Source organism: Aythya marila (genome assembly GCF_965140915.1).
Source record: "Aythya marila genome assembly, chromosome: 2".
Lineage (NCBI taxonomy): Eukaryota > Metazoa > Chordata > Aves > Anseriformes > Anatidae > Aythya > Aythya marila.
Window position 1 is genome coordinate 108,458,119 of NC_139043.1, and position 24,738 is coordinate 108,482,856.

At 38.5% G+C, this 24,738-nt stretch overlaps 1 protein-coding gene across 1 annotated transcript in view; it reads left to right on the top strand.

Moving 5' to 3' along the window:
• Positions 1–24,738, top strand: part of LAMA3 (laminin subunit alpha 3) — a gene marked incomplete at its 5' end in the record, with an annotated part of 111,087 nt that overhangs the window by 12,150 nt on the left and 74,199 nt on the right. The window contains 14 exons of the mRNA XM_082752971.1: positions 1,565–1,682; positions 2,290–2,408; positions 3,986–4,156; positions 6,599–6,696; positions 8,608–8,723; positions 11,717–11,835; positions 16,163–16,253; positions 17,246–17,377; positions 18,157–18,219; positions 19,525–19,566; positions 19,698–19,829; positions 20,651–20,785; positions 23,521–23,655; positions 24,137–24,274. Of these exons, the coding sequence (XP_082609097.1) occupies positions 1,565–1,682; positions 2,290–2,408; positions 3,986–4,156; positions 6,599–6,696; positions 8,608–8,723; positions 11,717–11,835; positions 16,163–16,253; positions 17,246–17,377; positions 18,157–18,219; positions 19,525–19,566; positions 19,698–19,829; positions 20,651–20,785; positions 23,521–23,655; positions 24,137–24,274 (1,609 nt within the window). The remainder of the gene's footprint in view (positions 1–1,564; positions 1,683–2,289; positions 2,409–3,985; positions 4,157–6,598; positions 6,697–8,607; positions 8,724–11,716; positions 11,836–16,162; positions 16,254–17,245; positions 17,378–18,156; positions 18,220–19,524; positions 19,567–19,697; positions 19,830–20,650; positions 20,786–23,520; positions 23,656–24,136; positions 24,275–24,738) is intronic.

Here is a 24,738-nt window from a genome sequence, read left to right on the forward strand (position 1 = left end):
AGCTGTTCTGCCAACAGAATGACTGCCACTCACTTTCCTTCATACTGTTACCTACTAAGTAATTTCCTGAATGTAGGTACTGTCTGGCTAATTAACTGCCTAATTTAGTATCACAGGAAGTGAAGTTGGTGGTTGGCAGGGTAAATCCCACCACTATCATGATGTTTTTTTTTCCCTTGGTTATCCTTCCTGCTGACCGAGGTCAGTAACGTTCATCAAATCAACAGTTTCTAAAACAGGTTTCAAGGTGCAACACCTGCTGCAGTGATGCCTTAGTGTGTGTAGACCAGGCAGTTGCCCTGGATGTAGTTGCACATACTGTATGAACTGAATGCACAACGAAAAAGCTTCAGTTTCTTTTGCTGGGATGTGAGGTAGCATCATGAGAGCGTGCTCCATGAAGTCCCTGAATTCTCATGTTCCTCTGTGAGAAGGTTTTTCTTTCTTTTTTGAATGCTTTTGATATTCAGAAGCTGATGTCTGGAATGGCTGTGTGAAGATCTAGTCTGAAAGGAGCCCTAACCAAGTAAGACTCTGGCAAGCAGAAGTTACTGAATTTATGCTGTTGAGTGAGAAATTCCAGTGCAGCTGCACTCAAGTACTGTCTGTCCCTCAGTGTCTGATCTCTTTTATCGACAACTCATATCCACATCATGGTTGTTTAAATTTTAGATGGCCCTTAGGGTTCAATCTGTATTCGGCCATTTGTGTGGGTTAATTTCACAGATGTGCAGATTTTTATGACTGTGGACTATCTCAAGAGGCTTGTAGTAAAATTTCTGTTCTTGTCAAATTTGTATTTACTGTAGTGTTGAGGAGCTTTCTATCTCTGTGATACCCATTGAGCACCTAAAGGAGCCAGGTGGGACTCTTGGCCTTGGCAGCCTTGGAACTGATGAAGCATTTTGAGCAGTTTCAGACAATGAATGATCTACCAGCATAAGAAGCTCTCCTGTGGTACCTCATACATAAAGCTCTGGGGAGAGTTGCTTTGTTACTTGGGAAGTGGCAAAGTTATTGAGAAAGTTTCTTGTAGTGAGGGAACAGGTGCCTCTGGTTACAATCAAATGCAGCCAAAGGAGCCCCAAGGTAAATATGTGCATTTTCACTAATATCCATGATTTTCTTTCACTACATGCACGGTTACATGACTAGAATGCCTCAAGCATTCTGGAGAATGTACCAGGATGCTGCAAATGTATCTTAGCTCAGTAGAGTTGAGATGCTAACTCCTCAGGGTTAAGTAATAGACCATGAACACACCCAAGCAATCAGTTGGATGTGAAACAGCTGCTCTGCAAGGTACCAGATGGCTTACAGCAGAGTTCTGCTGCAGCTTTTTTAATGTATTGGAGCACATTGTCAGGTGAAGTACGTTGTTAACAGCTGCTTGGAGGCTACCCGCTGAGAAGCTGGACTGTTAATAGAATGGAAGTAAAACTGCAGATCACCTTCTCACTGTACACAAAAGAAAAGGGGTTTTACTGGCATTAATTTTAGTATTGCATGACTTTGATGGAGTTCAAAAAGCTGCTGATAATATTTCTACGTGTTCTGTTACCAGCTTTTCCATGTCGCCTATATCCTTATCAAGTTTGCAAATTCTCCTCGTCCAGATCTCTGGATCTTAGAAAGATCAGTGGACTTTGGAAAAACTTACACTCCCTGGCAATATTTTGCTCGTAAGTATCTTTAATCTTTCACCCAGTAGCAAGAAAATCAGGCCATTGGTATTGCTGAAGATTTCAGCTGTAGTGTAGTGAAGACAGTGACTGTCAAATACGTTTCTCTTATCATAGTTGTCCACGATGAATTAGTGAAAAAAGTGAAACTGAAAGTGAGTATGATATTTGGAAATTTTAACTCAGCACATCAATGTTTTTCAGTCTGTTGGGATTTTTTGTTTTGCTTTTTTTGTCTTGATTTTTAGTATATCAGAACTACAGCGTCCTTTATCCTATTGGACTCTAGAGTTCCTTGCAAACGTCAAAGTCAAATACAAGCACAAAATCTTGGAGTAGATAAATTATTATTATTTTTTTTGTGTTGACATTAGAAAGATTGTGTAGTGTCTTATCAGGAACCACTGAATTGCTTGGGACACAAAACAATTTGGTTTTAGAAATTTCCATTTTTATGCACTAAGGGAAGCAATCGCTGCTTTTTATTTTTCAGGTAAGGGGGAGAATTTACCTAAAGCACAGGGGATATTTCTTTGTTAATTCAAATTAGGATATACGGTAGTATATATTTTCATATATAAAACTGATTTAATTCTGACTTGACTAGACTCCAAAGCGGATTGTTTGGAACGCTTTGGGAAGGAAGCTAATGTTCCTGTGAGGAGGGACAACGATGTCATTTGCACTACAGAGTATTCTCGCATTGTGCCTCTTGAAAATGGGGAGGTAAGTGCTTTTCGAAAAATGAAGTGTAATCTTGGAAGTGAACAGTTTTGGAAGTTTACCATTTCAATAAAAACGTAGAACAGAAAGTATTTTTTCAGTTATGATTGCTTGAAATGACAATAAATCCACAATCAAGCATTTAAGTAGCTGGTGAGATATTTGGAGAGTGGGCTGACATCTCCCAATTGTCACCAGGGGATAGGGGCTGCTCAAAGCAACCTGCATAGATTCTTTATTATGGTTTAGGTACCTCACTTTATGCATATGCATTTGAAGATATTTACTGCATTTTCTGAATAGTTTCAATGTACATAAAAGAACTTAACTACACAAGAATTCCTCATGGGAGAAAAGGCCATAGAAACAGATACTTACCATTCAAGAATAAGTTTCTATTTAAGAAAAAATATACAAAATACTACATGCTTGTAATGAAGTACACGTGCTTGCAAAAGCATTACTCTGATTTTGATCCTTGCTGTTGCAGAAATGTGGCTTGTGTTACTTGACTTGATGTTAAACTCCTGGCTGTGCTGTTCACTCTTGCTGACGTTCTTGTTTTATGTCTGATGCAGTTAGAATCTACATCTAAACTCCTGCAGAGTTTTATGCGTATGGATCTGGGGCTGTAGTTTAGAATTAAAGTAGAATTTGCCTATTAACACATCTTTAAAATTTTCCAGATAAAATATTTTTAAGAATAATTTCTGTAGAAGACTATTGCTGCTACCATGCCCTATTACATGCTGCATGACTTCTCCTAAAATAATTGTACTGCAATTAGAACTGCCACCAGTCTACTCTTACATGTTTCAGATTATAGGAGCTATTTGAAAATAGAAATCTGTTATCTGGCTGGTTATAAATAAATGGAAGTCTCTTACTCGGTTGCACACCAGATTGTTAATTTAATAGAGATTCATGATTGCTAATTTTCTTTAAGAAATTAAAATTGTACTGGAGCTCATGTTTTGGAAGTTAGATAAACCTGCTTTCACGTGAAAGGATTTTCTAAAGCAACACTGTGTACTTTCTTCAAGAAGACCATTAATATGCTCCCAGGCATTGGACCTGGTAACAATAATATTTTCCAGGAATGTTTGTGCCTTAACCCAAAAATAAATGTGCTTTGGGAAAGAGCCAAAACCTGGTGTTATTACTCTGACAAAACTCCCCTTGACACTATCAACTGTTCATGTAACTATTTGTAACTATACCTATTGTTTTTTGTTTGTTTTTTCCCCCCGACTAAAATGTGTTCTTTTTGTGTGTTGTACACACTGTTTTCAAAAGAGATAGGGGCACTCTTTTATTTATTTATTTATTTATTTATTTATTTATTTATTTATTACTTACTTAGGTGTAATATGTGTAATAAGAATTCAGGAGGGTCCAAGTCATGTTTTTTCCTGACGTTCTGGTTTCAGTATGAAATGTGTAGTTGCTATTGCAAATATGCTCAGAAACAATAGTATTTTTTTTTTATTCTGTTACTACTCAAACGTTTGACTCTGTGCCCACTACTGATACTTGCAGTTGATATGGTGTAACAAAAATATACTTCCTATTTTTTTTAGATTGTAGTATCTTTGGTAAATGGCCGCCCAGGAGCAAAAAACTTCACTTATTCCCCTAGTCTTCGGGAATTCACAAAAGCAACAAACATCCGCCTTCATTTTCTCAGAACTAATACACTTCTTGGACACTTGATATCAAAAGCTCAACGAGACCCTACTGTAACCCGTAGAGTAAGTACTGTTTTCACAGAGGTGTATTCAACAGCTGTATCCAGCATCTTAGAGACCAAAAATGATCTGAATCATTTAGGTTTGCAACAATCAATATTTACAAGGACCCACCTGTAAATCCCTGTATTTTCTCCAGGTCTGCTTGACATGAGAAGGTAACTGGGATAGCAGGTAGTTATGGAGGGGAAGTAATGATTTTGTAACAGGCTATCTTCTTTTGCTGACTTTGAATAGTAAAGGAAGCTGAGTGCATCACGAGAGCTATAAGGAGTCAATGTGAAAATCTAAGCTGTCTCACCAGCCTTATTTTACACTGCTTTCCCTTATTTATTCAAAGAGAGATTTCAGAAAATATTACTTGAGTTTCTGAAGGAGCAGGAATCAGAGGGCCTACTCAAAATTTACTAGCTGTAGACGTATTGTTTGAGATACATAGGTGTTTTTAGTGGACTTTGGGCTATCCTGGGGCTTGATAGCCAAAGTTCCACTCTCATTTAGTGGGGAAATATAAGGAAATCCAGATCCCTCAAGGGACCAGTGCATCAAGAGAGATTGCAAGCGTCATATTGTATTGTTATTTTAAACCTTTTTATTTCAAATGAAGAGTCAGTAACAATTGGAGGAAACCCTGGGGTGAGGCACTGCACAAGTGTGTGTGGGTTTCTGTATTGAAAATCATAAACCAGTTCCAGTTACTTGATAGCACTCCCATTAAGCACCTCTATTGTCTTAAGTAAATTTTACGATGTTGCTCACAGGCACATGTAAAAGAAGTATTTACTTTCCTTGGCAAGCAGCGTAGCTTTAATGTAAGAAACTTCTGATGTTATGGCCGTGGGATGTAGGACAGATGAATAAAACAACAAGTGTTTTATTGAATTGTTAAAAGAGATCACACATTTTCGTTGTAGAGGTCTGCAAAGTCTAGGAAAGAGTTAATATACATAAGGAAAGTCTGTGTGTTAAACTTATTAGAGAAGCAGATGAAAACCAGACGAGTTCTGTTCTCCTGTCCAAGTGACTGCCTGACTTCTGTTAATGGCTGGAGTTCATGACACATTGAATTATATAGGGAATGTTTTATGTCTAAACTGTGGCAATTTGGCCTATTAATTGTTTTGGCCTATTATTAATTTTACTTTTTACTAGCCAATAACAGGACTATTCCTGTTAGTAGTACAGCATAGTTCTGCAAAGCTGCACGTAACTATCGACAGTCTTACTATATTAAAAAAAAAAAAAACAACAGTCAGCTATGATGGCAGGAGTCAAAAGTGTCACTTCTAGCTGTGCTGAAAATACTGAAAGCACAGGTTTTATTTACAGCATGAAAATGGTAGGGCACAGTTAAAAAATTAGTGAGTATATGTGAGTAGAGATTGTTCAGAAAGTGAAAAATAATACAGATCTTATTTCCTAGTCTATATATCCCACCTACTGCTCTTCTCCTGCTTAGAGCAAAGTAGCTTTGCAGAAGCCAGAGAGAGAGGTTTTCAAAAGCTCTCTGCCCTGGAAAAGCATCTCATCTGTGGCAGCCAACTTCACCTACATAAAAGAAGAGGGTGTTTATACCACTTAGAGAAGCTATATTGTGAATGAGTAAGCACAGGAGACAAAACTGCAAAACGTTCTGACCCTTTTTCTCTTTGTCCTCCAGTGGCATTTTCTCTGGCCCTTTAACTGTCTTTGGGGGTGCATAGAGATCCAGAATTACAACCAGCTTTCTGTTCTGCCTGGTGCACTAAAGAGGCAAGGAAGCAACTTCTGAGCTACAGAAATGTATGCAGAAGTTACTATTGATGTGTATATGCTGCTGAGATTTACAATGAGTTGAACTGATGAAATTTTTATCTACTGTTGCCTTGGATGCCTGCAAGGCGTCAGAGTGAGATACAAAGTGGTTCGGCTTCATGTCACAGGTTCAAATCCAGCTTGAGTCACAGGGATTTTATCTGAGCCACCGATCTCTGTTGGTTTCTAGTGTTTAGTGACCATGTGTGACTGAATGGGGAAGCTGCTGCTCCTACCAGTGTGTCCTACTTGTTGACCAGACCACGGTCTCCCAAACTAATGCTGTACCTGTACATCTCCATAGTCAAGCTGGCTTTGAACAAGTTTTAGGCTTGGGCACTGGTGGCTTTGTAGAAGCTGGGGAATGGAGAGCTACAGCAGTATGCATTTGGTTTGAGCCACGCAAGCCCAAAATTGTGTTCTGTTGCTACCAGGCAGCCCATGAGTATTGGCTTGATTTGCTGGGACTCATACTGAGACATAATGTCAGTACAGGTTTGACTATTGGTTGCCTGACTGTGGCCTTTTGTAAAGTCATGCCTTTAAAATTATCATTAACAGGATTTAACCACATAGAAATTACTGATGTTGATATGTCTGCCATAATACAAGTAAGAAAAGACATATATATTTCTTGTGATTCTTTCGTAGTATTACTACAGTATAAAGGACATCAGTGTTGGTGGTCGATGTGTTTGCCATGGCCATGCTGAAGTATGTAATGCAAAAAGTGCTGAAAACCAATACCAGTAAGTAAATTGAGCATCACATTAATTTAATATCAGGAAAAAAAAAATCCACCAACATTTTCAAATGAACTTTTTTATTATCGAATGTAGCCTTGGAAGAAATTTTTATTATACTTAAAAAATGAGTCTGCTAATGATTGACATGAAAACATGTCAAGAGCTATTGTATGTGAAATACAAGAATAAAAAGGTCTGTTTAGATTTTAACTGAAATTAAGAGCTTGGAAAATTTAATAGCTCATTAGAAACCCTTAATTCTTTTTGGAAAACATGGTTTGATATCATCTCGCAACAACAGGAATTAAAAAGCCAACTCAGTAACAAAGTTAGTGAACTTTCTGGAGGTAAAGAGCATTTTAACTGAACTCAGACAGGATCCAATACTTCTGATCACTACTAGAAAAAAATAAAAACAGAAATTGAATGAGCTATATCCTGTTGTCAGTGGGATGATACTTCATTTTAGCTGAATTGACTATTAAGATACAAGAGAAAAACATGACTTTTGGTATCATATTCTTAGTATATTAATGAAGAAGACAGCCATAAAGTTAGTAGAACTCAGACTGCATTTTTTACTTGAATATTTTGTAGGAGCAGAACTTGGGACTGCTGACTATTTGTCTAGGTCCTTTGGACACTTGGCTCTAACTAATATGTGTTTAGAAAAATAGTTGCATTCATTTTGCAGTAGATCTAAGATATTTTACAATTGTCTTTACATTCTATAATTGTTTGACTGTGTTCTTATTATTGATATTTACAGGAGCTATTAGCAAACATCAATGTCATTTCAGTAACTTTGCAGCAGGATTATATTAATTTTAATGAATGAATATGTTATCTTACCCTTCGTTTACAAATGTTACTTTTTACGAGTGAGCTTGAATTAAAAAGGGATAGTAAGAGGTCACACACTTACCTGAAATCTATAGGAAAGTTCCATTTCCCTGTGAAATTTATGATATCCATGTTGATTTCACAAGGAATTAGATCAAGCTCTATGGCTCATCTGTTCTACGAAAATGACTGTGAGCATTCAGGCCATTCAAAACACATTTTAAGACCCAGGTTTAAAACAGCTCTTGCTCTTAACCTGGTTTTTAATGAAGAGTTAGTGGGCAAATGGGTGCCTCCATTTCAGATGTCTATGCTAGAGAAAACTAAGTGCAGAAGGGGTGAAATCTACCAGAATAGAATGGTTGTACTTGAAAATTAGATTGCCCCTTGGTTATTAGGCTACACAGATAACAGAGGAATGCTGGAAAAAGCCTCTCCCATCTCAAGGTCTGCTTGTTACTCCTGGGACTCAGTTACTAGGCGTGATAGTAAGACCTAGCCCATAACGAGAGCCTGCCCTTATGGAGGCTATTCAAATCAAAATAAATATGAACTATGCTTTCTTGATGATTAACGTGAATTGTTTTAAATGTAACAAGATGAAGTTATGATTATGGTTTAATAAAGACAGTAATAAAATTATTGTAAGCAAAGCATAAATTAAAAATGATGAAGACATGCATAGAAAGTTGATAAATATTTTGATTTACTGTAGGTCAACAAGCTTGAGCCTTGGAATGAAGCTAAAATAGGGTACATTGTAAGCTGCTATATATCAGTTTGATTTAATATTCTAGCATAAAGTTTCATAATCCAGTCTAATGAATTCAGTTGTAAATGTTTTCTATAACTAATTTGTGTTAATAAGCTCATAATCATGATTAAAGTAACCAATCTTGAATAATTTTAGGGAAGTTCTAAAATGTTCTAGTATCACTGTTTGATCTCTCTACACATGAACTTACGTCCTGTCTTTTTCACATTATGTGTCAGTTTTGGGATGCAATAAAATTAAGAAAAAAAAAAGTTTAAATCCAGATTCAGTGGACTAAGAATCTTTTATTTCTGTAGGTTTCAGTGTGAATGTCAGCATAACACTTGTGGGGAAACCTGTGACCACTGCTGTCCTGGATATAATCAAAAACAGTGGCAACCTGCAACAGCTGGGAACACAAATATATGTGAACGTGAGTAGTTAAAAACACGTGAGTTTAAATGGGACTTTGACAAGTGGGTGAAAATTAGCCATAGTGCAGTGTTCATGGACCGTAACTGACAGATTAGGCTTTGACACCTCTTGTTTTTACTGAGAAGATTCTTTCCATACGGTAACACAGACTAAATGATGCAGTGAATGTTATTTATGTTTTTCTCTCATCTCATTAGACAATGACAATAGTCACAGATGTCAGAATATTGCCTGAGAAAAGTGGAAACCTTCCTGTAGCATGGTGGGTGAACATCTCTCCCCAGGCTTAGCTGCCTGCTGACAAATTGTGGGTGCTCCCTAGCAGAGCAGAGATTACAGGCATCTTGAAATGTGCTTCCTCATTACCTATTTGTATTCAGAGTGTAGAGACTGCATATATTAAACTTTCAAACAAGTCACTCTAAGTGGAATCAAGGGAGAACTCTTGCTCCGACTTCTGGATTTTACGTCCTGTTGGCAGAAGGGGAGGGACTGTGTATTTAGCTATGTGGCTTTTTTGTTTGTTACCGGAGGGAATGAGGAGTACTTAGTGCAGTACTGCAAGATACAGTCAGCTCCCCTTATGAAACAGCAAAGTATTTAGTAATAATTTGCAACTGGGAGTTGTGAGAAGTAACAACTCAGTCTTTGCTATCTTTTATTGGGAAGAGGAGCTGAGTTATTCATTGTTCATGTCATTGTAGTTACTGCATCCTTGGTATTTTAAAGGAACCCAGTTCAAAAGTCTGTGTTATAAAGCAGATTTTTAGAAGCAAATCTGTTTTTTGGGGAATTAAGCATGCTCCAGTGTTTCAGGAACCAGGGTGAAAAGTCATCTCTCCAGACATTCTTGAATTTACAGTCTAATAACTGTGAATCGTGTTTGGTCTGAAAAAGCCTTTCAGCAGTGTAGTCCTGCCTTAGCCTTGTCACATGTTACTCATTAATCAATGCAGCTCTTCTGCCCTTCCTGTCTTGGGCCCATAAGCAGGGTCCTCTGAGCTTCATGTCATCTGAATGCTGCTGTGGGAAGTTGTTCAAGGCTGCTACTGCTGACAGGTGTCTGAGCTGCACTCCATTTTCATGCTGGAATTCACCTCTTGCTGACCTGGCGTAAATGGATGCAAACATTTTCCTGGTGGGGAGTTTGCTCCACACGTGTGCTTTAGACCCACAGACTGAATAGTCAAGCTGAAGAAGCCCCTTGAGCTTTCTTCTACCTTCCCTGTATTTCATTCTCTTAAAGAAAAGGTAATGCTGTAAGATCGACCACATGGACCCCCTTTTTCCTAAGGGGTACATGAAGTCCCACGTGGGTGTTTGCATCCTTCTGTCAGAAAACAGCGGCTGTGTTAGCCATCTCCATGCACAGCCTTTTCTGAGCAAACGTGTTGGCAGCCTCTAGATTCCCTTGAGTCTGGCCTAATTTAACTTACCTGCCTTTCCTGAGAGTAGTGTAGCCAGTGGGTACAAACGGTTAACAAGGGAACCTTACCTGAAAGCCAAATAGATGCACCTTTATAATTAGTTTGAGGAATAAATAGACTGCTTGTTTAATCAAAACTGCAGCGCTAAGACAGAGTGTTTGGGGGGGAAAAAAAAAAAGACGATTAAAACATTTGATCAGAGATAGGCATGTTGGGACTCAATTTTTGGACAATATTTGAAACCTCATTTGAATTCCCCTCTTTGAAAGAAAAATACTTTCTGCCAGGAAGAGAGAGACAAAGAGCATAAATAACGTCGTGTTCTTGAAAGAATGAATTTATAAAAGATCATCGACAAGATTTGGAGCCAAGACAACTTAGCTTCTAACTACCTCTGAAAAAAATACCCTTTTCAGTTTGGATTGCTTCTAGCTGTTTAAGGTGATTTGTTGAAAGTGTTGGCCAGGTGCAGGCCTCTTCTCCTGGAAGCCGGTAGTGGAGGAATTAAAGCAGCCTCATTAAGCTTTCCAGCAGCCTGAGGTCCCTTTGGGGAAACTGATTGAAAGAGGTCGGTGGGAGCTGATAGAAATAGGGCCAATCTTTTGCTCTGAGTTTCCTAGAGTAGTGGGGGTCAGCAAATGGCTCAAAGTTGTAAGAAAATACTTTGTGAGGTAGAAGGGCTTTCTGTTCACCTGTAAGAGAAAATGCTGTTACTGTGACCAGGCAAAATAATTTCCCATCACTGTTACTAGGCATACTTGTGAGCTGTTTGCAGTTCACAGAAGTTTTGGCCCTAGAGCCAAGGAGCATTTGGTAGATGACCTTGGAAGGACATGCTTCCTTCCAAAGAAGGAAAGTAGGGTCGGGGCTCTTACTTTTATTTTGACATGCTTTCAGGAATCCATTGTCTTCCAGAGTATCTTATCCCCTGGTCTAGATGAAGGAAGGATTTCCCAAGTGTGAAGTCATAGCTTTATAAAGTTGTAACTTTAGGAATTTTGTAGGAGGGTTTCTCTGGAGTCCTGGAACGCTTATAATTAAAACTCACCTAGCACCATATGTTTACAGAAGCCTTTTGTGCTTTCAGCTTTTTTTTTTTTTTCTTTCATAAAGTTTCCTATGCACAAATATGTATATCTTATCTATAACTGTTTATTTGAAACAAAGTTTTAGTGCACACAGCTTCAGCCCGGATATATTTTTGGATGTGGAAAAATAGAAAAAGCATTGGAACATATTTTTCATTATTTTTATAAAACTGCTGAAACCATTCTTCTGGAGCTTCCTGGTTCTGCTTTTATGTATAAATATATGGTTTTGAAATGGTACAGCTGTTGGCTCTTCTGACAAACCTAGCAGTCCATGTTTTCCTCATGTCTAGATGATCTTCCCAGGTCTCTGGTGTGAAAATCTAGTTGCTGATAAGTAAATACGTGCACTTGAGAACACTCCAAATACATGAGTGTATGGATAAATAAATACTCCAGGTTTCTTTCTCACCACTGCTACATTTCTAAATTCCAGCATCACAATGAAAGCTGACTTGGAATATTAACTTTTTCAGCCTGCAATTGCTATGGGCATGCCACTGACTGCTACTACGATGCTGATGTTGATCGGCGTCGAGAAAGCTTAAACATTCACGGGCATTACGAAGGTGGAGGAGTCTGCATTAACTGCCAGGTAAAAAGGTTTTGGTCTGTTTAAGTAATTGTCATTTGAAGAAGTGTGTCCACACTGATAGTTTGGAGGCTGACCAGTCTAGATAGCTCCATTCCTCTGGTATTGTTACTTGTACTCAAAGCAGGGAAAAAGATTTCTGAAAGTAATTTGCATCATACAAAGTAAAAGATGTCTGAAAGTAATTTGCATCATACAACATTGCTTGTTAATAAACAAATGATGCATTAATTATATTTATATAATATAATTATATTATATTTGCGTGATTCAAATAAAGCCACACAATACAACAATTAAATGAACTCTAAAAATCCCCTTTCCTGTTATGAACTCTGATGTTTCTCTGCTTAATAAAGGGAAGTAAAATTTCCTAAATAAAATACCAACTCAGTCCAGCTGGTTCTTTACTGAAGCAAAACACAGAGAGCTCTGCCTCACCAGAAGGACTAAAGGAGGGCATAGGCCATACCAAGAAGGAAATTTTTGGTATTGAAAACATACGGAATTGTAGAAGGGACCTCTGGAAGTCATCTAGACCAGTGCTCCACTCAGACCAGGAGTAGATGCAAAGTTATATCAGTTTGCACAAAGAAACACCCAACTGAGTTCTGAGGATTTCTAAGGGTGGAGGTTATGCAGTTTCTGAGTAATTTATTACAGCACTTAATTACTTCCATGGTAAAGAGATTTTTGCTACTGTTCAGTGGGAATTTCCCCAGTTGCATCTTGTGACAGTTGGCTTTTGTCCTGCTGTGTATGTCAGAGAAGGCTTGGCTCTGCCTTCTCTGTTACCCACTCCTGGGTAGTAGAAAACTGCTACTAGGTACCCACCTTCCTTAAACATCTCTTCTCCATCTCTTCTCCAACCAAAGCCATTTCCTGAGTTTCTCCTTACATGTCGTGTGCTTCAGCCTCTTAACAACCCTAGAGACTCAGTTGGTTTGAATCAACAAATGTAAATTTGGAGTCAGAGACTTTACACCGTATGTCACTAATGAGTAATATGTTATTGTAAAGAGAAGGAATGTCTCTCATCGTAAGGAACGTTTATACTAGTATGACTAATTACTTTCAGGAGAGATCATACAAGACTCTAAACACCTTGATCTAATCTTGGAGATATCTCTGCTTTGAGTGAGATTGGACCACTTGACCTCCTGAGGTGTCTTCCAATCTAAATTAGTCATTGTTTCAATAATCTCAGGGTTAAATACAGTTAAATACTGATTTTAAAGATTGTCTTCCTTTTGTTGTCAGGTCTGTCTGATAACAAACAGCTGACCAGAATGTAATTTGGAGGGAAAATTATCATAAAACCTATACTCCTATGACACCTGCATATAATGATTTGTCTATTACCATGCTGTGCATTTAAAATACAGCTGTATTTAAGCAACAAAAAAGGGGATGTCCAGTAAAATGTTTAGGGTGTTTTCCATCTTATTGCCACAGTATAAGATATTGTCCAAGAAGCAGTCAGAAGAGAGAATTATTTTTACTAGCATGAGTGAAATAAATGCTCTTTGTCTTCCAATTGATATTTCTTTGCAGAAATTGTTCATGCAGTCTGGTCATATTTATCATCTTGGTCCTTTCTGTCAGTTCTTTGTTCATGAAAGAGCATTTTTCTTAAATTGCTTCCAGGATATAAAAGACCCAAATTAATTTAAATCTGTAAGTCTATGGGTCTGTGGTTGTATGATTGATATTAGTTGTTTGTAACCTAATTTTGTGGGAGTTGTGCTAGATTAAATGAGTTTACCATAAATCTAATTATAGCATATTTTTTTATCAGCAAAGTACATGGATTTTAATTTACTTTTTCTGCTTACGTCAGGGAAAAAAAAAGCAAAAGAAACGGATGGTTGAATGAATATTGAATGTGTCAGACAGTAATAGTATTGAATATTGTACTTTTCACAGTCTCTTTTATTTTAACTATTTCACAGCTTCAGGAGAGACAATAAACATAGAATCAGAGCATAATTTAGGTTGGAAAGGAGCTCTGGAAATCGCATAGTCCAACCCCGTGCTCAAAGCAGGTCTGATTAGATCAGGCTGCTCAGGGACTTGTCCAGTCAAGCCTTGAGTGTTGCCAAGCTCACTGATGGCAACCTGCTTCAGTGTTTGACAACCCTCATAATAATGTTTTCCCTGTAATATCTAATTGGAATTTTCCATGCTCTGATCTGGGTCTGTTGCTTCTTGTCCTATTCCTGTACACCTCTGAGAAACCTCTCATTGCTCTTCACCTCCCTTGCTAATTTTAACTCCGTGTGACCTTCGGCTTGTTTAACTCCATTATTATGGGCAGTGTCTTTGTGTTTCTCCCAGGTAGATTGTCCCTACCTCCAGCTTCTCTGTACTTCCTTTCTTAGTTTGAGATCAATCAGGATCTCAATGTTTATTCATGCTGGCCTTCTGCCTTCCTTGCTCGACTTTCTGCATATTGGAAAAGACAATTCTTGGGCTAAGGAGACTGTCCTTGAAAGTCAGCTAGCTCTTCTGGACTCCTTTCCCCTTCAGTGCAGTTTCACATAGGATCTTGCCAAGCAGATACCTGTACAAGCCCAAATCTGCTTTTCTGAAACCCAAGATTGTAATTCTGCTATTTGTCTTGCTTACTTGTTTAAGGGCCTTAAAATTCAGTCTCATGGTCGCTGCAGCCAAGGCTGCCCTCAGCCTCACATCTTCTATCGGTTCTTCCTTGTTTGTCAGTGTCACTTTGAACAGAGTATCTCTAAGTGGTTCAAGAGCCCTGGCATCCCAAAAATTGCCTTTGATATGTTCAAATTAACTCCTGGGTTGCCTGCACCCAGCTGCATTGCCCTTTCAGCCGATACTGGGATGGTTAAAGTCATCCATGAGTACCAAAAGCCTGTGATTGCAGGGCTTTCTGTAGCTGCTTAAAGAAGGCTTCATTTGCCTTTTCGTTCAGGCTCTCTGTAACAGACACCTACTGCAATATCAGGCAGGGAGGTTAGACCCGATGATGTCTTGAGGTCCCTTCCAACCCCTACAATTCCGTGATTCTGTGATCAACTGGGCTGGTACATCCTCTGATCCTTACCCACAAGCTCTGCACAGGTTCATCACCTGCCCCAGCACCAGGGAGAGAGCCAGACCCTCTTGTGTAACCCCAGACCCAGACAGCAGCATCCTGCGACTCTGGGAGGAGTCCTACAGTCTTGAGCAGAGATGTTGGGCCGCTCTGTGGTCTAGGTGCTGCAACAAATACTGTATCTCCACCTGCTGTGTGATGTGAGCATCACCTCCCCTACTCCAGCATTAGCCTTTCTCGGCAGTAGTTCAGATCTGAAGATGTTAGAGGAAGCTCCTGGCAGAGCTGGAAGCAGAACCCAGAGCTATTGCCCAAACGGAGAGCACCAACCACAAACAGCAACGTCCTGGGTGCCCTGCTAATGAACTGCCCTGCCAGCTGCCCCGTGAAGTCCTGTTTGCAGCCCTGTGTTGCAGCACTCCCTAAGAAGGAAGTGAACAGCAAGCGGGAGCTGGGAGCAGGTGCTTGCTGCTTTTGTTGTTCCAGGGCAGGGTTTATCCTTATTTCTTGTCCCCTGCTCATGAGACAAATTGGCCCACGAGAATGCCCTGTGACAGCTCTTTGCTCAACTTCTGAATGCCATCACTGCTGCGTGCTCCTGGCACCCTCACCACAAGAGAGAGCTTTAGAGCAAGAGTTGAAATACGCTCAGGACTTTGTTCACAGGAGATATATTTATTTTTTCTGTGCTTAAATTACTTACGGTGTTTCTTTCTGTGTGTCTAAAAAAAGTTTGCAGAGATGTTTGTTTTCCTAATGGTAGATCTGTTTTGTTTATTTTACTTTTGTTTCCTGTAGGCTGATCAGGTTTGGATGTATTTTGACATTGCTGATTTTGGATAAAGGATATTCAAGAAGTAATATACAGGATGAGGAAAAATAAACAATGCAGTTGTCTGAATGATGTAGGCACTGTGATAAGAAAGCCCTATAAAAATCAATGGATATCTGATAATAGTGTAAAAGGGATTTTTTTTTTCTTAGAATGAAATTAATTTTTTGTTAAATATGTCATTTTCATAATGTTTTAAAGTTAAAATTCGGTTACTTTATGTGAGAATACCATGATTCAGGAAGCTGTATGTTGTTAAAGTACACCAAATGACAAATGTTGTCTTTGTTGCAGTAATATTCTTTTTTTATTTTTCTGTGCTGGTCCTTTCTTAGTTGTGTATAGTGACAGCGTTAAGGATGCTATTGTTTCTTAATTCTCCTTCCCGGTTCCCCTTTGTATCTCATATTCTCCTTTTGCTTTATTTTGCACAGCATAATACAGCTGGTATTAACTGTGAGAAGTGTGCAAGAGGTTATTACCGTCCATATGGTGTTCCAGCAAGTGCTCCTGATGGCTGTATACGTAAGTCCTTCTCTATTTGGCATCTTCTCATAGTGAAGAATAAAACGTCCAAAAGATGTCGGAAAACAACTGCAAACCACTTCCTGTGTTGGTTTTGACTCTTTTAATGATAATCTTCTCAACGTATGTGTCATATGAACCTAAAGCTTCAGACTAGCAGTAGGACAATGGGAGGAAGTAAGCCATAAAAGGCTGATGAGGAGGTAGGACCCTACACACCCCACAGTGAGCTGGCATGACCTCTGAGAAGCTGCTCTCATCTCATATCCTCATGACCCTGCTTCTCTTGGTTCTCTTACATACATATAAGGTATCTTTTGTCTTTTGGTCACTTGAAAATATTACCATATAGCTCCAAAGGTGATAATGATGGCTACTCCTAATCTATCTACTGCTCAACCTAGCATCTATAATAATAATGCAATAGGATGATTAGAAATAGAGCTTTTAAAAAAGATGAACTGAGTATAGGTAAGAACTAAGGATTAAATTACAAACAGGCTGACAGAACTTTGTGACAAGTAGGAGGAAGCTATGGTTTGTTGTGTTTGGATATTGAAATAAATGGGAGGTCAGCAGAGCTGTGGGAATGCTGCTATAATGTCATATGTAGTGTGTAAGGGAAGGTGTACAAGAGCATGGTGCTCTGCCTAGACTAGAGACTTCTCTCTGCCTAGAGAGAAGGAGCAGAAGCCACAGAAAGGATAGATGCTGCAGTGCTGTGGAGCAATAACACGCAGCATTCTGAATTCTGAAGCAAACAAACAGACAAACAGTCTAAGAAAATGGTGTAAATCTTACTTCTAAGGGATACCATAAAGATTAATTCTGTGATCTAGAGTACTCAGAAAATATGAAACAGAATGTGAATGTTAATTCTTTAAATAATGACACATTCACAACTGCAAATGACATTACAATGCCATTGTGCACTGCTATAGAAGGCAAATGAAACCTTTCCCAAAAGTGCTTATTTTCTCAAACTTGCTTAGCCTGCAGCTGTAACTCAGAGCATGCAGAGGGCTGTGAAGAAGGCTCTGGCCGCTGTTTCTGTAAGCAGAATTTCCAAGGAGAAAACTGTGAACGCTGTGCTGATGGTTTCTATAGTTTTCCATTTTGTATCCGTAAGTATGCAAATAAAAATGTCTGTTCTCCAGAATTTTAAACGTGCTTTAAAGAGTTAGATGTTTTAATTACAGTGGGTTTGGTTGAACTGTTTGATTTGAACATCTGGTGTTTCAGATTCTCAAGCATACACATTCGAATAAATCAGTTGTCATAACACAGAAGGTAGTCTGGTCTACTTTGCAAAACAGTGGTTACTTGAAAATCAGATAGATTGTGTTTCATTCTCAGAATTCTGAATTCATTTAAGACATTCAGAGAGTCTAGAGTCTATAACTCACTTGGACTAAAAAGTAGAACATGACTAGTGAGAGATGGGGGAGAGAGTGGTTGTGTGTTTTCCTTGAGGCCTCCAAGGATTTGGAACTTTTATGCCTAATAAACCATGTTTGTGGGATTTCAGAAGATTCTAAAATAATTAAAAATAATTCTAAAATGGTGCCAGTGTAATGTTGGAAAGACCCTCCTGGCAGAGTATAAAACTGTCAGCCATGAAGGAAGGGTTACAGTTTCTTTCATTTTTTTTAAAGAAGTGATTGAGGGAAAGGAGTTAGCAAATCCAAAGAAAATAAAATGAGAAAAATGATGTGATAGAATTGCTGAGTGCTTCCATTTACTAAAAATGGCAATAGAATGAAATCTAATGCTCCTGATTAATTTAAGATAAATTAATCATGCTCTTTGTATTGACAGGACAGACCTTCATTATCTGTCAAGAATTTTAGTGAAATAAATGTGTCTGTTTCAAATACACCTTATCATTTCTTTTGTTTTAAAGGTATTCCTGTATATCCTTTCACTTCTCCAAATCCAAGCGATGCTATAGCTGGTGACATAATAGGCAAGTTCTTTTTTTTTTTTTTTTTTTTTTTTTCCTACCACTTTTTTTCCGCTGTGTCACAACTTTTCACTATTTTAGTGGTGCGTGTTCTTTCATGGAGATTTATGTAGTAGTTTTGACAGTGTTGATATTTATCTTTCAGAGAGCCTTTGTTCTCACCAGAAGTTCATCTTATAGTCTTGTTCATATTAAACAGTTTAGTGGGATACTTCCAGAAAGAGTTATGGATCAAAATAAGTTTGAGCCTCTGGCAAACATCTGCAGAAGAAGCTGACCATCCTGTTTGATGCCTGTGAATAGATCCATCAAGGCTTTCTGACACGTACAACTTGTCAGCTGCTTTGCAGTGTAAATCTCTTTCTTAAGGCTAATTGCCCTCTGTTTATGGACTCGCCTCTTGCACCTGGCGAATTGTACGTTGTGAAGAACTTGGATTTCTAAGAGGGCTACATATTTCTTATTTATCCCACTGCAAAGCTGTCTGAAATGCATAAAGTGATTCCCTTGGTGGGCTTTTGTATTTTAGTGTATATCGTTATACTGCAGAACCGAGACATCTCACAGCCAGCGCTAAATCAAATGCATACTAGTAACGTACTTCAGGATTAAAAACTTTAAAAAATCTAGCAACCTTTGTCATATCCTAAAAACAATGTGTTTCCCCATTATTTTCTATTAGTTTAATAGAACTGGAGTTTACACTGGCAAATGAAAGTCTTTTCTTCTGCGAATGTAGCAGGCCCTTGGATATAAGTAGACGGTGTACATCCATTTATGTATCTACAAGTTCTAATTGTTTGCTTGAAAGGGTATGCAGTTGCTGTTACAGCCTACAAAACTTTAGTCTCCCGTAGCCAACTATCATCTTGTTCATATGGCATCAAAAATAATTGCCCTGGTAGGCCTCTGGGTGTGCTCTGTTGCATGTTTTCTTCTCTTGTAGTGTTTTAAAAAGAAGAAGAAAAAAAATGCATTGATAAAACAAGTAAATATAATCAGGAGTAAACAGAGCTTAAGCCATTTACATTTTCAACAAGTAGCACCTCAGTCTGAAGGCTTAGGAAAGGCAGGTATCTCTAAATGGAAGCTTCTGTGTCTAGAAGTTGTATGTTACTTCTGGCAAACTAAACAATTTATTATTTTTAAGCGAGATTTGCACGTAAAGGTCATATGAATAATTTTGGTGATTCAAGAGTAATAATTACTAAGTACTGATCTGTTTTTCCATGCAAAAATACAAGGAGTTGCATGGTTTTGTGCACTAACTTCTGTTCCTTTCTTTCTTTTATTTCCTGTAATAACTAGAAGGTGGCTGCAAACCAGGGTATTTTGGCCCCCAGTGTCTGCGTAAGTTCCATAATTTCTTTTACTCTTGGAGACTGAGCCCTGGTGTAAATGCCAACATTTAGCTTCCAAGTGAAATGCCAACTCTAAGATTGTAATGCTGCAAATGTTTTCTTTACAAATGTGCTCTTCAGCACGCCAGTTCCACGGCACAGGAGTTCTTGGTAGTGACTGTAATGGAAATACAGGACAGTGCAGATGTCGAACTGGATTTCAGGGTTTTTCCTGTGATACCTGTGCAATGGCTTTTTTTCATGACTGCCAGAGTAAGCCAAAACATTCCCTTTCAGCAAGCATATCCAAAAATCCAAGCTTTATTCAGAGTTATGAAATTCTTTTGCCATGGAGATGTGTTTATAAGGGAGTCTCCCAAAACTCACAGAAGTCAAAAAAGAAAAACTGGATGAGGAGTGATTCCTATCTAAAAATGCCTCTATTACATTGATTGCTGTCTATTTTGTGATGCAGCTGTTGGATTGTAGTTTGAGAGTGAATTTAATAATATTATTCCTGATGAAATTTAGAATACCAATGGAAGCATTTCTGTTGCTTATCCTTTTTGGGGGGAAATTTATGTTTAACTTTAGTTTGCAACCTCACTTTCATGTATCAAGCTGCCCTTTCTAATCAATACCAGAAAACTGACTGTTTTTAAAGCATTTCAATTAATCAGCTCTATACTGCTGATTTTATTAACTGCTTCCTCCAGAGACTATAAATCCAAACCATAAATAGTTTAATTTTAGTCTTAAAAAAGACTGGAGCTACTTTCAGTAGTCAGCATACCATATTGATGCATCTGTCCTGAGTGGGGACAGGCTAAGTGTGCTTCAACCCTGACATTGAATGCAATAGTTACTTTAAGCCAGATTCTTTCTCTCTAACAGATTTTCCTTTATATCTCCCTCAATACTGAATTCTTACTGATGCTGGCGATCAATAAAAGCTGTTACGAAACTAAATGAATGTGAGGAGAAGAGTTTGGTCCTCTTGATCATTGGGGAGTGGCTTTTATTTATTTATTTGTGTAATAATAAAAGAGCACTTCTGCAGAGACTGCCTCTGAAAATTCTTTGCTTGGTTGCAGTGTGTGAGTGTAACTCAGCGGGTACCCGTCCTGAAGTCTGTGATTTTCGTGGAAGGTGTCTTTGTCGCTCAGGGGTACGTGGACTTCAGTGTGACAGCTGTCAGCCTGGCCACCACTCTTTCCCTGTCTGTGAAGGTAAGGTTGCAGATTACATGTATGTCATCAGACAGACCCCTGAGTAGGCAAGCTTTAATGCTTCTAAGGTACTGCTTTTGCAGGGGTTGAAGCCATGTTCACTGCACTAGGTGAGAAAGAGACTCTTCTGTTCCTTACAATGAAATCCTCATGTATTTTCATTCTCCAAACACTAATTCCGTGCATGTTTCTACAGTAGGAAATAATTACATAGTCTGTTTTCCCATGGGCTTTTTTTTCTTGGGTCTGACTGTTTGATTTAGCTTCAGTTAGCACAGCTGTCTTACTAATAACCAAAGGATTTGAAAACTGTTTTATCATGGAGGTCTACAGCAGCAGAGGATGCTTGACTGCTGGCAAGGAACTGGCATAGTAAAAAAAACAGTAGAGAGGTGAAGAACTAATATACTTCTGCAGAGGATCTTTGTGTAGTACCTTGCACTCTGTGTGTTCTGTAAATCTGAAAGTGATTTTGCCCTTCACAGTGATTTTTCACACTTTGCCCTTCATAGTGACTTCTTACTAATTTTAACATCATATGGCAGGCCTTGCTCATGTAATCATGAAACATGATTGATCTACATGGGGTTTCACCAGTGTGTATGACACCAAGGACTAGCCTGCTTTTTATGTGAAACGAAGAGTGATCAGTACTGAAGAAGTATAACCTGGAAATGCATAATCCTTTTTTGTGTGTATGGAGAAGCCATCAAGTCCTATCTGGCCCCTAGGTTTTGTCTGCCTTTGCAGTGAATGAGAGAGGGGTCCTTAGTCCTTGATAATCCTTGAAAATCCCTGTGCCCCCAGTAGCAGAGGGGTTGGGACTAGGTGGTCTTTAAGGTCCTTTCCAACTGAAACCATTCTACGATTAGTGAATTGTACATTCAAAAAGAATATAGGCTATTGCTGAATTTTGAAATATACTTTCCTATAGAGGGTAACAGGATTTATTTAGAACATTATGACTAACTTTCTTCTTTCTCGTTATTTTTAGTTGCTGACTATAGCAGTCTTCTTCCTTTTGGGCTTTATATACTTGTTTATGTCCGATGAATAGCCAGCAGAATTCTTTATGCTGTACAAAGATGTATTATGTTGTGTTACTAAACACAATGGTTGGAATAAAGAAATACCATGTGACTGTGTTTTTATGGTCTGGAGTAGATTAACTTTTTAAAATTAAAAACATAAAATCAGGATTCTGCCTTGGTACACTCTGTTCAGTGGTTTTAAAATACTTTTTTTTTCTTTTTCTTAGAACTGAATTAGATAGCAATCTTAGAGCAAATCAAACCCATATTGAATATGTTTAAACTTTTAACACCAAAAGCTGAAAAGAGACATACAAGATTAAGAGAGCATGCAAGAACAAATTGTAAAACACAGACAAAATAGTTGAAAACACAGCCAGTGGGATTACTCAAAACTGCTGCAGTTCACAGCTTGTTCTATCAAAATAAGCTGCCATTGGTTAAATTTAAACCAATGCAGCATACTGCAGACTGTGGTGGAAGATGAACAGTGCTACTCCTGTTTGGAGCTGTCATCTTCAGAAGGGAGGTAGCTCTGTAAGGTTTTGGCTACTGCAGCTAAAACTGTCCTTTATGGTCTTACCTTGTTGTACCATATAGAAGCTTTCTTCAACAGGAGCAGGATCCAAACAAAGCCTTTAAACTAAAATGATTAAAATGAGGAGGGACTGTGATTTAATATTTAGTTGGGAGGGGACTGTAGCGTTGGTGATGTCTTTGGAAGCTTTAGCATTTGTATCGTTCTTACACAACTTGCTAGCAAGTCCTGTGTCTTTCCATGAAGCTTTGACGTAAACACAGCAAAGCCAGACATCCTTGGCTGCAGCATGAAGAGGAACCAAAATGGGGAACCAGGAAAATGAACATGCAACAGAAAGACAGCATTTGAACAGTGTTTGTTTTATATTTGTCAGTCAGCTATTTGTCAGTCAAATAATGTAAGAGATTAACTGCAAACCTTAGCCTTAACTGCAAAACCCATGGCAGCTGGGATTCCTGGACAGGCTCCTGTTCATGCACCTATAAAATGTGGGCCTGTGTAACTTCCAGCATCGTTTCAACAAAACAGCACATCATATCTGTGATAGAGTTGTTAGCCTAAGCCAGTGATAAATCCAGGAGAAGCACCATGCAGCTAGCTGTTACAGTCTGACAGCGTGCCTCACGTATCATGTGCAGATTCTTGCAGTGCACTGCTTGCCAGCTTGTAGAATTACAACAGGTCAGCAGTTTTTACCTTGTGCATCCTTTATTTGTCCATCATGAAGTTGTGCATCATTAACTGCTTTTCTAGTACATTTGTCAGCCGTTAGACCTAGCCTCGCTTTGTGGATGCTTTTTGTCAGAGGTTATTTTGTAAAGATGATGAGTACTTCTCTCATGGGACTTTTCCTTCCCTTTTAAGATAGACTTTTCTTCCTTGTATGTGTATTTTGCAAGGAATCAAATTAAATGTCTAAGCTGTACATCATGGCATTGCAGTAAGAACCTGATTATCAGTGGTTGAGGAGGCAATTACATTATAAGCATCTATTTCAGGATATTTATATTTGGCGGTGATATTATAGTTTGTCTGGATTCCTCCTGATTGTTTAACATTTAAAGGTGTCTTTGGGGCAAATTCTCTTTTAAATAACTACTTGTTTAGACATGTGTCTGTCAGAATACTTAGTGATTATTACTGTTTTTTTATCCCCCATACAGAATGCAATTGTGATTCAGTTGGCTCAGTGGACAGTATGTGTGGTCCCAGAGGACAGTGTCTGTGCCACAGGAACTTTGCTGGATTTAAATGCAACCAGTGTGCTCCAGGTTATTACAGCTATCCCAGCTGCTTGCGTGAGTACCAGCCTTTCCTCCTTTTACTGGGGCTTGCCATCTTACTGCTATAGTACAGAAGAAAATATATTCTCCCATATATATTGCCATCAAAAACTATGTAAGCATGATAGTTTTGTTCCTTCCAAAGCTGGCAACAGTGACACTGAAGATCAAGCCAGTGTCCAGGCTTCTTGGCAGGCACACACTCTGGTAGCCCCACCTGGCACATCATCTCTGTTCCTGTTATCTGTGCAAGTTGGATTAATGTAAGCATGATAAACAATGTTGAGACGAAACAGATCATCTCAAACTCATAGGTTCCAAGCAGGTGTGTGGACCCTGTGATTTGTTTCAAAGAAAAATGAAGGGCAGTCTAGACAGTGTTCAAAACCTCTGCAATACCGGAGTTTTGAAAGTTATTATTTCGTATGTTAAAGGTGAACTCTACTAATATTGTCAATGTGTTTTTGTTTTGTTTGTTTGTTTTTTGGTTATACAGTTTGTCAGTGCTCTCCTCTTGGTTCCCAGCACAATACATGTGAGCCAACAGCAGGGCAGTGTGAGTGTCAACCAGGTGTTACGGGGAGACAGTGTGACAGATGCCTTTCTGCAGCCTACAGTTTCCCCTACTGTGAAGGTAACATTTGTGATAGAAAATCCTGCATTCAGTTCGTATCACCCCCATTTTTATTGTAAGGTTCATCAGGACATTTTGCTATGTGTAGTTTCATAGAAACACGCTGAAGTGTGGGAAGGGAGGGACACACCAGGATTAGATATTCGAGGATTTCATTCCTCTTTCTGTATATTCTCTGAAGTAAATTGTAAGATTAAAACCTTTTTTCAACAATGCCACAGAAGCTTTAAGAAAACATCTCTCAGTCGTAGGTTAGTGCTACATTTTTCCAAGTGACTACTTTGTATACCAAAATAATTAGTCCAAACTAGGCTAAATACATATTTGAACAATCACTATTAAAGGCTTCTTCTGGTCTTAAAGATTGAAGTAATTAAGTCACTTCAAGGTGACTATTAAGACACTCTTTGAAAGTTGCAGAGCTTACACTGTAGTTTTTGGCATTACTGTATTTCATAGCTCTG